Genomic DNA, 13,613 nt, shown 5'->3' with positions numbered 1-13,613 from the left:
GATGCCAAAGTACTACTACTATAGATCAGGAGTTTAGGGGCTTTCCCTAGTTTCTGCTGGTACCAGGCTAAATAGCCATAAATGTTTCCACTGGCTCTGCAAGTGATGGTGGCTGTGCCTCCTACAGATGCAGACAAGGTGGATGGGGACTGGATCATCTGGATGGCACACCTCGCATCTCTCAGGGGAAACATGAAACAAATATCCACATTATTACCCGAATTATAAGAAAGCTCTCCTGAAGAGTAAAGCATCATGGATCACACTGAGGAATTTTAATGCCCAATATTCTTTATCCTTACCTGGGAGCCAGAGCACCATGAGCCCCAGGAGCTGAGCAGAGATCCTCATGTCCATGCTGTGTGCTGACTGGGTCAGACTGCTACACGGACTATGAGCAGCCTATGAAGAAGTCCTGAGGGCAGTGGGCTGTGCTGTTGGCACATGCAAATCATCAGCATCTGGACAAGGTTAAACACAACTGTACGGCTGCTTCATCTCAGTAGGTTTACAAATTTGGAGTCTCAGGAGACTTAGGTCAGGCAACAGACTGTATTGTAGCCACAGAAGAGAATCAGCACATTTCTTTCCTGTGGGTGGAGCAGACCACTGATCTCATTGAGGATAAAAGTCTCTTTTCTTTTTTATTTCTTTATCTGAGACAAGACCTTTCCATTAAAAGGTTAGTTCCAGAAATTTACAGTCATTTGCACAACACTCATTTGGCACATGTCTTTCTTATCCATAGCAGGAACTTTGGGAATTGCTCTGATTCACTGATAATCTTTATATGGCAATTTATCAGCACTGCTGTCCTGTAACGTGATCCTTAGAGATGAAATAAGGATGTGGAGCTATTACATTGATTAGAAAATAGTTTCACAAGTTAAACTTGTGAATTGTGTAGCACAGCCTTGTTTTTTCCTATAACTCTGAATTTCTTGCATCAGCAGATACATAAAAAACAAGACATTTTCTTCCTTTCAAACCTGACCAGTCTTTTCCACCATCTTTTGGGTGTGTATAATTTATAATGTCCATTATTGAGGTCTTCATATTCCTTCTGGGTTTTAAACATCTTAACCAAAGCTACAGTGTTTGAATCAGAGATTCTCCTTGAAAAGAAGGATAAACTCCAGTTATGTTGAAGCCTACTGAGTTGCCTAAAGCTACATATGTTCCTTTCACTTCGTGGTCTCTTCTAGTTATGAAGAGAACACTGTGTTTCACAGCTGGGTTAAAGATATTGGGCCCAAGTAGAGGGAGTAGAACCATGGAAAGGAAGATCATGTTGGTATTTTTTAACAGAATCCAGGAGCCAGCAGTTCATGGAAATGTCATCCATATTGAGAGGAGGCAACATGGGGCTTAGAAGCAAGAGTGAGGAGAGCTGATTGTCTATGCCAGGGAGAAAGAGCATTGCTGGCTGCATTGAAGGTGCTGAGGTGGAATGAGACACGAGGACATCCATATGGGCCTGTGCAGTTGTCAGGGCCCACAAGTCACTACTGCATGGGATGCAAAGTTGACTCAGCAGTGTTATGCCAGTCTGAGTAATATATGAGCAAATATGTGAAGTGTGTTATATGCTATGATCATGTAAATGACAGTGACAGCTGGTGTTTCTCATCATCCAAAAAAGTTGATCATGTGGCTAAATTCTTGAGGGAAAGAATTGTAATCTAACTACAGGAGAACTTTGTCTGAGAATGTATTTCAGAATAACCTATTGCTGTGCATGCAGGTGGACAAATCACCATAAATTCACACATATATGTATGTGTATGTAAGACTAGATGAATGAATGAGTACATGGATAATTTTTTACAGCCTAGAAATAATGATGCTCTAGTTCCATTAATAGATAGCACCAAAGCCGGGCACTGGTGGCTCATGCCTGTAATACTAGCTACGCAGGAGGCTGAGATCTGAGGATCACCCTTCTGCCCAGCTCGGGCAGAAAGGTCCGTGAGACTCTTCTCTCCAATAAAACACTCAAAAACCGGAAGTGGCGCTTTGTCTCAAGTGGTAGAGCCCTTGCCTTGAGCTGAAGAGCACAGGGACAGTGCCCAAGCCCAGAGTTCAAGCATCCCCCGATTGACAAAAAATAGATAGCACCATCACTAATGTACCTGTACACTTTCTCCAATAAATGAAACAAGTGACCCTTGTGGAAATAATTGACTTTTTAAAAATCAAAACTAGGAAAGTGTAAGATAATTTTGGACCATTTTGTGCCCCAAACAAAAAAATTCCTGGTATGTGAGGTAAAGAAAAAAGTGGAGAGAATCAGCTAGCAAGGGATGCCCACTGGCCAATTTCAAGGGATTTTGAATACCATATAAATGGTAATATACACCATTAAATAAATTGTAAACCCTTGGATTCACCATATTTTCATAAGAAATGTGATATTCTAAAATGATCAAAAACTTCTCCACACATTTTCATAAACTGCAAAAGGGAAAGAATTGTTATACAGCAGAGAAATGTGGCAACCATCACCTATTCTAGAATTGAAATGAAGATCACCAGTAATGATGATTCAAACCATGGGTCTGTTAGCAGCCACCATCAAAAGAACACAGTGGCACTTCTGGACTTTGCTCACATACATGCACTACTGAATATAACCTGGAGGAAAATTGCATGAATCTAGTTTGAGAGACATTCAGAAACATGGCTGCTGTGCAGTCACTAAGAATGATAAGACCATGATTATATCGTGTTTCTTTCTTACACAGTAGGATGCAAAATAACATATATTCTTCCATTAGAACTTACTCATCATTTGGCAATATTTCACTGGCAGTAGGCAGAGATTTCAGTTTATAGAAGAATGGAGAAACAAAAGGTAATTCAATGAGGAAGTTCAAACAAAATTTAATCCAGGGGTTCATTTGTTATAGCAAGATAAGATTTTTTCCTACCTCTCTCCTCTGTCCTCCTGTGTCCTACTTCTGTAATTAGGAGAAGGTTTTTCCTTGTTGTTAACAAATTGTAGCACTGTGTATTCTCCTTGCCACACACAGGCTTCTATCTACCAGGAGGATCTGTTTCTCTCCATGAGGTCAAGACAGGTAATATCAACTTGGACAAATGCAGGAGACAATCACTGCCCAGGGAATGTATTCTCAAACAGGCCAATCAGCTGTCCTGCAATAGGATTAATTTAAACATCCTTAAAAGCAAACTGCCTACAAACAATAATAGTTGTTTGTAGTAAGAGCTCTGAAGTGCATAACAGATGCATTGGAAGAGCAAACATATATGCCCATTCTTTCATCTATGACCAAGGCCATAAGTTATAGATTAAAGAAGGAAAGTAAGTTACATTTTGAAGGAAGTATCTTTATGAACCTGAGGGATATAATTGATCAAACATAATTTCTCTCCCTTTGCCTGTGAACAAACCACTTAAAATGAAGATTGGTTCTCTTCATTAACAGAGATATTAAAAATGGTCTAAGATGCTCTGTTACAAGTGAATCCAGGTTTGTTTTGAATAGAGAGTCAGAGTGTGGTTCATGTTACTCATCTGTGTGTTTGCTGATTTCTAATTGCAGCGACATGATGGCATGAAAAATTAATATCCTTATTCAGAAGATGAGTTAGTTAAATGGGCTTCAGTGAGATCACACAGGATATATTTAATGAACCACAGATGTTCAATTTTAACTTATTTCTTCTTCCTCTCATTCTAATCATGCTAAGAGTTGAAGAGACAAAATGTGTTCCCAGATGCCCACTACCCACTTCCCTTGAGTAATAGTGTTGCTAGAGAGAGTGGCAAAAGGGCAGCAGGTGGGGTGGGGTGGCTGGAGTCTCAGGAAACAGGACAGCATTGTCTTGCCTTTGCATTAAAATGAGGTTCTGTAAGATCAGTGGTTTGTGTCTATAAGTGCTCATGGTACTGTTTCTAAAAGTGGTTCTTGATAGTTAGTGTAAGGAAATGTAAGAGAGCTCAAGAACTGAAGTTATTTCAGCTTTTATCCCCAGAGGGAGCTGTGGAACCTGTGACGGGGATTGGTTAGCATTTGAGATTTCATTGGAGGAACTAGTTGTCTTGAGGTGCAGCAATGAGAGGAATTCCTAAGTAAGTGAGAACTCATTTTTGGAGATGGTGTTTGCACTGATGGAAATCTAATTAGTCTCTTTGGATGATCAGGATGTGTTAGCCAAGAACTCAAACATATGAGGTTATTGTGTTTTCTATTCTCTGATTCCCATGTGGTCTTTCATATTGCTATTGGGACCTTATTTGTTCCATTATTTTCTTCATATATTCCTTTTTAGGTGTTGGATCAAAGATCAGAAGCTTCAATGATGTTTAAACATTCCTAGCATTAATAATCCATAAAATAACTACTTTGAAGTATATTTAGCATTTGGTCGTTGGTTACTGTTGTCATTGACCTTTTTTAAACTTTTCATTTCCAATTTATTGTTTGAATCTCTAATGGCTTACCTTTAAATACACAGCATGAGAAATGCCACTGATGGGTCAGGTTTCCTACACTACAAGACCATCCTGCTTCTTCTGTACACCCTGGTGTGTGGATTGAGAGTGCATTCAATGTGCAGCCAGGTCACCTCCCTTCCCTTTGCTCAAGGTCTCTCTTGTGTCTCTGTCACTCACACATGGAGTGAGGTTTCAGAGAAGAGTATTGAGGGGAGGCCTAGGAAGGGATGGGGGAGAATGATGAAAGAATGTCATACTACTTAAAGACAATAAATGTATAAGTAAAATTAAAAAAAAACATTTTGCAGAACACCAGAATCAAAGACTATGGGGGAAGAACATAGAAAGAAACAACAAAAAAGATCACATAGTATATTATAAGTACATTAAAAAGAACATCAAGAAAGATCAAATGTCTTGTGTCCCTATCTTGGGGTTCATTTCATTTAACATCAGCTTATATGGTCATACGTACAGAGCTTTTGACCTCTTCTGCTTGTCCTAGGGATAGACTAGTTATTGCAGATAAGGGAAATCATATAACCTATGATTCTTTGGGTCTGACTTACACCACTTACTATAAATTTTCCAGGTCTTTCCATTTCCTAACAAATGGGGTGATGCCATTTTCTATGGAGGCATAGATTTCCTTTTCTTAGTCCATTCATCTACTGAGGGGCATGTGTGTTGGTTTCATAGCTTAGCTATTGTGAATAATGCTGAGATAAACATAGTTGTTCTGGTAGTATGGCCTTGTTTGTGATCATTTGGGTATATGCCTAAAAGTGGGATTGGTCATTGATAGGGGAGCTCTATGTGGAGTCTTTTGAGGAACCTCCATACTGCTTTCCAAACTGGTTGAACAAATTTACATTCCCACCAACAGTGCAATAGAGTTTCCTTTTGGCCACATCCCCTCCAGCATCTGTTGTTACTAGATTTCTTGATTATAGCCATTCTAACTGGGGTGAGGTGGTATCTCAATGTTGTTTTGATTTGCATTTCTTTTATGTCTAGAGAAGTTGAGCATTTCTTTATGTGTCTATTGGCCATTCTTATTTCCTCTTCAGAAAAATCTCTTTAAGACTTAGCCCACTTATTAATCAGGCTGTTGTTTCTTTGTTGTTGGGGGACTTAATTTTTTGAATTCTAAGTATATTTTAGATATGCCCTTGTCCATTGTATGGCTAGTGAATATCTTCTCCCAATCTGTGAGCTTTCTATTGATATTGCTTGCTATGTCCTTTTCCATGCAGAAGCTCTGCAGTTTCATGCAATCTCTTTTGTCCAAACTTTCTTTGATTTGTTGTGTTTCTGGGTCTTTATTAAGAAAATTTCAGCCTGTGCTAATGATCCCTAGAGTTTCTCCTATTCCTTCCTGTAATATTTTCAAAATGTCTCTTTTTATATTGAGTTCTGGGATCCATTTGGAGTCGATTCTGGTACAAGTGGTATATACAGATCTGCCTTTAGTTTAGAAAAAGGTTTTTAAAGATCTCTTTGGTGAAGAAAAACATCCCTTGACAACAAGAAATTGATAAATGTTTAGGTTGATGAACTAATTTGTTAGTTACATTGTTTAGATGATTGGAAAATACGTGTACATATCAAAATCTACTCTACTTCAAATATATTCTAATATGTCAATCACAAGTTGTTTAAAAAATTAATGACAATTTTTACTTTACAATGCTGTTTTTCAAAAATCTTTTGTAAAAACTATGTTGTCCTGCTTTTAAAAGTTTACTTTGACATACCTAGAAAGGCTTCTTCTTTATTGAATGAGTACAAATTTTTGCACAACCTGGACTACACATAAACACAGATGTGTGTTCTTTGAAGTCAGAAGAGGCAATGTCAGATATGCTTGCATGAGAAGAAAGAGTTAGGGTGTGCAGATGCCTCCAGGGCCTTCCTCCCAATACTTTCTAGTCACCTTAAAAGACTGACTTCACCTAAGAAGCTCTGTCAGCAGGTGGAGGCACCATGAAGAGCAGATGGGACGGCCCAGTCTCTCACTTCTGCTTCCCTGTGAGGTTTTTGTTATGGCTTGGATAACAGTTGGAGGTCTACTATAATCTTGTTCATAGTACAAAGTGGCAATATCTTCAGGCTGCAGGCTGCAGATGGTTTGTGAACTCTGTTCCAGATCAACTCCCATTGAACCTTGATGGAACCCCAGAGGCCAATCTATTTGCAAAATAGATCAGAAGCTTTGTAGCATTCTCTGGTCTCTGCTAATACCAATTTAACTCATTGCTAATGTGCTGACTGGCCCTGCAAGTGATGACAACTCTGTCTCCAAGAGATGCATATAAGTGGGAGGATTGGGTCAACTGGACGTCACATCTTGCACCTGACAATGGAAACATGGAAAATATTATGCATTTAATTAATTATGTTATCCAAGTACTTCCAGAAAGAAGCAGGCTGTTTTTCTTTCTCGATATTATTTCTAACATATTTATAAGATGTTTCTTTGTTTCTTTGTATGTCCTCCCAAATGGTATAACCCCTGTTATCACTGTATTTGATGTTGGTATATTTTGTGTAGGGAAAGGGAAAAAAAACAAATTATTTAAATATGCATATAGGTGGTCCCATTGAAACCATGAGACATATAAGACGTTATGTCAAAAAAACAAACTTTACAACTTTGGTGGAGTGGGAGGAGGGTTGCGGGGTGGGTGGGGGAGGAGATGGGAAGGGAAAACAAAGGAGGAGACAACAATGCTTGATAAGAAATGTACTCATTACCTTGCCCATGTAATTGAAACCCCTCTGTCCAGTATTTTCCCAATAAAAAACACACACAGAAAAACAAAACATAAGATGTATAATCCCCAGCATTGCCCTTCTTTACCTTGGAGCCAAAACTGTAGAGCCTCAGGATCTGAGCAGGAGCCCTCATGTCCATGCTGTGTTCTGAGTGGAATCTTCTCGCGCACAGGGTGTGAGCAGCCTATTATGATGTTCTCAGTTCAGTGGACTGAGCTCTGGGCACATGCAAATTAGCAGGAGTTGGGCAGAGCTGGGCATAACAATAATCTGGCAGATTTCAGTGACAAAGTACAGACCTAAAGACCACATATGTCTGATTTTCTTGTACCTAATGTATTTCTCCATGGTGAACAGAATATGTTGTCCTGTGAGAAAAGTAAATGTTTTTAATTCCCACATTGATCAAGACTTGCTAGTATTTTCTTTAGTGTTTATGGTAATGTAAGCCAGTCACTGAGAGATAAACATTCCTAAGGGAGGTCAATTTTATACTTTTCCTGCATTTTGTATCTGTGAATTTTGTGACACAGGATTCTAGAGCATTCAAGTTAATTCCCTGAACCACATTATATAGTTAATAATTATCATTATTATCCATATTGAGAAATATATAGAATTCAAAAAGTTTTATGAGAGATAAAACTCTTGAAAAGTATTATATGTGAAATATACTATTTTTATCTGAGATGTATCTTCTGCTGTTTGTATTGATGCCCTGTTCACTCCATACAAATGACTCATTTCCTTCTCTTCTGAATGCTGTGATTTATTGCCTCTCACTAGGACAGACCATAAAAGGTATTTCCTCCTTATATATAGGTATACATGTGGCTCCATATCTAGCTTTGTAAGTGTCATGCATTTCTGTTTAATATGACATTTACTAAACTTTGGGAGGACATTTGTGTCTTCTATCTTAATTACTGGAAGCTGCTCTCTCGCCCTCCCCTCACTCTCTCTCTGTGTATCTAATATCTTTAACCAATGGCTGAACTCTACTTCAAGTTCACTGTTCTCCTTAACCCTGCATTATCTTTCATGACCAATATATTTTAGGTTGTAAGTGATCTATTTTTGTGTGCTTGGCCTGAGGTTTGAACTCAGATTTTAGGTAGTTTCCTCAGCTTTTGTGTTCAAGGCTGGTTTTCCACAACATGAGGCATAGCTTCACTTCCAGCTTTTAAGTGGTAAATTGGAGATAAGCAGCACATAGATTTTCATGCCCAGGCTGACTTCCAATTACCTTGAGCAGGTCTCAGCTTCTTGAGTAGCTAGAACTACAGGGACGAGCCAATGGTACCTGGTACTAAAGCATTTTTTAGTGAATGCATTTAGGCCATTTGATCCAAACAGACACAGATGGAATAAAACGCTCTGTGATCAGAGTGAGGACAAACTGCAGCCACACAGTTTGGAGAGGACATCTTCAGCATGAGGAATCAAGCACAGCTGACAATAGGAAGTGGAATTGAAAGATTAAAAATTAGAATTACATTTTCCAATTGCTAACTGCTGATTTTGCTTCTGTAAACTTGCTTGTGCTAGCACTGACCCTTCCCCTCCCTAAAAATAAGAAATTAAGTAAAAAGTTTCAGAGTCCAGATGCCGGCCCTGGGACAAGGTCTGTGGTCGTACATAAAGAATAAACGAGTATGTTCTTCTAAATTCCTGTTTGGAAATTCCCCAAATGGGACCCAAGATAAGGACATTTGGCAAACTAGGCCAAATGTCAATGAATCACAAGCCTATAACTATGTGAATTCCCCTCCAGGGTGACCACGCCCCCTAGACTTGCCCCTAGGCAACCGTTTTACGAAGAGTGTTACAAAGTTTCCAGCCTAACAAAATGATTGCTGGAATACATAGTGACTTTTAAACGGGCCAATCCTGGGACACGTGGTGTTATATGTAAATTTTGTGGTCTTTGCCTTTAAAAATGCCTGTAACCACTGCTAACGGCTCTCTGACTGACCAGGGCAGAGAGTCCATTTGCGCAAATGCTGAATAAATTCCTCTTGCTTGTTGCATCTGCTGGTTTGGAGTCTTGGTTTCTGGGGTGGCCTCCCATAGCTGAAAGTACCCTAGGAATCTGGGGTCTTTCAGAATTAGAGTTAAGTTAGCAGGCCGCACAACATGGAGATCAGCATGTGGTGACACACTGCATTGTATAGTACAGGATGTCACATTTGATGACAAAAGAGTAGAATAGTCACATGGAACTTAGCATCACAACTGGAAACATCTGCTGTGGGTGCAAGGAGATAACACAGTTGTTCCAAGTCACAGAGCCCACAAATAAGTCATTGTCCAATCAGAGGCTTCTTCATTATCATTTATTGTATAAACTGCATCTGAGTCTTGACTTGATCATCTTCTCCTCCTAACACATTAATGGTCTCTGCAGTACATGCTACCACAACTGCTCCAGGAAGGACTTTATAATGCTCTTCTTCCTTCTTTTTATAATGATTTATGAATCTACTACCGAAAGCTATACTCTTCCCCTCATTCTTCTTAAATTTAACTTATTTTTCTCATACGGTCCTCTCAATCTCTGTCACTGTCTTTGCTGGAAGAGATTTGCTCTCTCTACCATGCACTGTAGGACAAAGCTGGTACTAAATAAAATGAGTAAAAGGCAGCTGGGTGTTGTGAAGTTATAAAGGCTACCTGACAAATTATTAATAGAATGACAACGGACATCTACCTGTGTGGAGTTAAAAGCAGACAGGCTCTAGTAATAACACATAAATTCTCGTGATCCATGCTCCAGGTCTGGCTTCAGCAACTATGAAAATGTGTCTTGCAGGTTTCAAGTCTGCAAAGGCTTTAGGTACTGGAATACTTGGAAGAGTTTGAAACAATGGCCTCCAACCAGAGATCTTGACAGGCTTACATTGCTCTGGGCTGTGAGGGATGGAGTTACTGGCTGAGAGATAAAGCTGAGGACAGGGAGATGTGGGAGACTAAAAGAACATTCTGTGGATCTTCCTGATAGAAGGAAGATCTTCAGGAAAGGAACGTGTTTATAATCTGAGGTCTGGGACAAGGTGAAAGTCTGAGAGACCCAGACTTCAGAGCAGGGCTGAGACTGGAAAGGATGCTCCAGGGTTCTTTCCTTGGATTATGAGGTGCTGGGATAAGGAGGAGATTCAGCAGGGTCCTCAGAACAGATTCTTAATTCCATTCCTTATTCAAACATAGAGGAAGTAGGGCTCTGGTAGTTAACTCCTCTAATCCTAGCTTCTCAGGAGGCTGAGATCTAGGATCATGATTTGAATCCACCGTGGTCAGGAATAAACTGATCTCCAATAAATTACCCAGAAAAAAGCCGAAAATTATGTTCTGGTTTAAATGGTAGAATGCTAGCCTTGAGCACAAAGATCTCAGAGACAGCACCTACATCCAGAGTTCAAACCCCAGGACTGGAAAAAAAAAACAAGAAAAAACAAAACAAACAAACAAAAAAACACCCACCAACTAAAAAAACATATAGAGCACTTCACAAATGAAAGAATGCCAAAGTAATATGTCTATTGTTCATATGTATCAAATTAACACATGTATAAACATACTTTATTTGTCTAATTCATCATTTCAAATTCTGATCCTGAAAAATAACTCTAGGGAACAATGAATGGCCCTTCCTCACTCTTAGCCTGAGCATTATGAAGATCAGGACCCACTGTTCTTTTGAGCACAAGCAGTGACCTGCTCAGTGCAGAAGACTCTGGGCCCCTGCTGAGGGTAACATTGACAGTGCAGCCCCCTCTCACCTCCCACAACTGGATATGGTGTGTGCACATGTTCCCTTCAGGGCTGCGTATCTTCAGCCCTCCTTCCCTCATCTTTCTGATCTGTACATGATGATTTCACTACAAGAATCCTGGTGGAAGTGTCAGCCTTGTCTTGTGTGATTACACTTTCAAAGTGAAATGTAAAATAGGAACTTGTATATGAGGAGACTTGACCCTTTCTATAAACATGGTCCCAGCTGCCATGGGTTCTATGAAAGCCTGGAATAGAGCTCCCCAGGCTCAAGCTCCTAAGGACAAAAGGGAAGCATCACCCCTGCTTTCCCAAGGTCTCTAAGATCAGGCTTCGTTTTTTTCCTCCTTGTGTGGATTTTGGCATCTAGAGGAAGCTTTGGCAAGATTTCCATTTGGTGTTATGGTTTTGTTTTGTTAAATAATCTTCTCAAACAATTATGCAGGAGAATCTCAGTATTTCAATGCAAAATTGTGCCATTTTATTTCTTTTACTAAGGATTAATTTTAATTTGCATATATTAATAGCATGAGCTGAGTTTTAAATGATAATTCTATACCTAAATTCAGTGTACTTTAAAAAATTTCACTACCTTCTTTGTATTTCCACTGTCATTTCCCTCCAACACCCATTATCTTACTTTATATAACTGACTTCATTACTCACAAATATATGTATGTATGCATACATATTATATTATATATTATACTTAATTCATTTTCATTTATTTGTGCCTTAGGTCCCTTACCTATCTCCCTTTAGACATTTTCCCAATTTTGCTTTCATGAACTGTTACCATGTTTTATTGTTACTATTATTTAATTATTATTATATTATCATCATCATTTAATTCTACATACCACAAATGAGTGGGACCATGGAATATTTGGCTTTGGAATGCTGACTTATATCATTCAACATGATCTCCAGTTCCAAAATTTTCCAGCATATTATATAACTTCATTGTTCATCTCTCTCTGTCTTTGCTAATGATCCAGAGCAATAATGTCCTCAGGACTTTAGTAAAATGTCTATTGTTGTCAGTCATAGGCCTTGAACTCAGGGCCTGGGCACTGTCCCTGAGCTCTTTTGCTCAAGGTTAGCACTCTAGCACATTAAGTCACAGCCACCCTTCTGGTCTTCTGGTATTTATATGGAGATAAGTGTCTCACAGCTTTCTGTCCAGGCTGGCTTTGAACCAGATCCTCTGATCTCAGCTTCCTAAGAATCTAGGATTATAAGCATGAGCCACCAATGCCCAGCACAACCTCATTTTAAAGAAGGACCTCAGGAGTCATGATGGGTCAAGACAAGGTCAGGCTGAACCTTGAATCTCAGACTTAGAAGGGAATTCACTAAGCAAATGGGTGCAACAGTGTAAGAGGAACAAGGGAGGGTAAGTGCCTCTCTTGTGAGGCCTTCAAGTGGAAATCATATCCCCTGGATACCATATTCCAGATGCGCTGAAGTACAGATCTGTGTTCTTTTATGACAACAGGAGCCTTGTCTGGATGATGACTGTGAGGCTGAGATTAAAGAAATACAGTTAAGATTGAGAGGATTGTCACTGACCACCTCGACCAAATCCCCATCTGAACTTCAGAGCCTGGCTGTAGCTGCAAAGCACTATCAGCAGGTGAAACCACAAGGAGAAGCAGCTGGGGCAGCCCAGCCTGTCACTTCTGCTTCCCTTGGAGGTTTATGTTATGGCTTGTACCACTGTGGGAGGGTAACTATTACTCTGTTGACAGTAGTAAGTTGCAAAGTCTTCAGGCTGAAGGCTGCTGATTGTGAGAGTGAACTCTGTCCCAGATTGGCTCCCACTGAACCTGGATGGCACCCCGGATTCCAATCTGTTTGCCCAGTAAATCAAGAGTTTAGGAGCTTTCCCTGGTTTCTGCTGATACCATTGTAAATCATCGCTAATACCCTGACTGGCCTTGCAGGTGATGGAGACTCTGTCTCCTACTGATGCAGACAGAGAGGATGGAGACTGGGTCATCAGAATGTCACAACTGGTACCTGATAATGGAAACAAAACACAAATATCCACCCAATTAGTTATACTGTGAGACCTTCCATTAAGACCCAGGCTTCTAGGCCTAGACTTCTCCCACAGGGTGGAAGAAGTGCCATCCTTCCTTACCTGGGAGCCAGAGCAGCAGGAGCCCCAGGAGCTGGGCAAGGACCCTCATGTCCATGGTATGTGTTGACTGGGACTGACTGATACACAGAATTTGAGCAGCCTTAAAGAAGTTCTCAGGCCAAGTGGGCTGTGCTCTGGATGCATGCAAATCTTCTACTGCTAGGCAAAGCAACAAGCCAGCACAGATGCAGGGTGGCGGAAATCCAGATCAAAGCCCAGTACTAAAGTTATCATGTATCCCAATGAGACCTGCACACCACAAATTTGTCCTTGAAAAATGTTTTTACAAAGGCAGAACGACTCTCTTACTCTTTTTAAAAAGTTTATTTTTATGGGCTGGGAAGGTGGCTCAGTGGTAGAGTGCTTGCCTCACATGCATGAAGCCCTGGGTTGGATTCCTCAGCACCACATAAGCAGAAAAAGCCAGAAGTGGCACTGTGATTCAAGTGGTAGAGA

General features: G+C 40.0%; 1 gene segment (V, D, J or C); it reads right to left on the bottom strand.

The window, feature by feature from the left end:
• Positions 1 to 12,710: 12,710 nt before the first annotated feature.
• Positions 12,711 to 13,231, bottom strand: LOC138804387 (immunoglobulin kappa variable 1D-13-like). The segment is given in 2 exon segments: positions 12,711 to 13,033; positions 13,158 to 13,231. Coding segments are annotated over 2 exon segments (378 nt in total).
• Positions 13,232 to 13,613: the final 382 nt, after the last annotated feature.

Source organism: Dipodomys merriami, unplaced genomic scaffold (genome assembly GCF_024711535.1).
Source record: "Dipodomys merriami isolate MVZ:Mamm:240054 unplaced genomic scaffold, mDipMer1.0.p SCAF_36, whole genome shotgun sequence".
NCBI classification, from domain to species: domain Eukaryota; kingdom Metazoa; phylum Chordata; class Mammalia; order Rodentia; family Heteromyidae; genus Dipodomys; species Dipodomys merriami.
The sequence above is the reverse complement of the archived record's forward strand: the minus strand, read 5'-3'. Positions and strand labels throughout refer to the sequence as shown.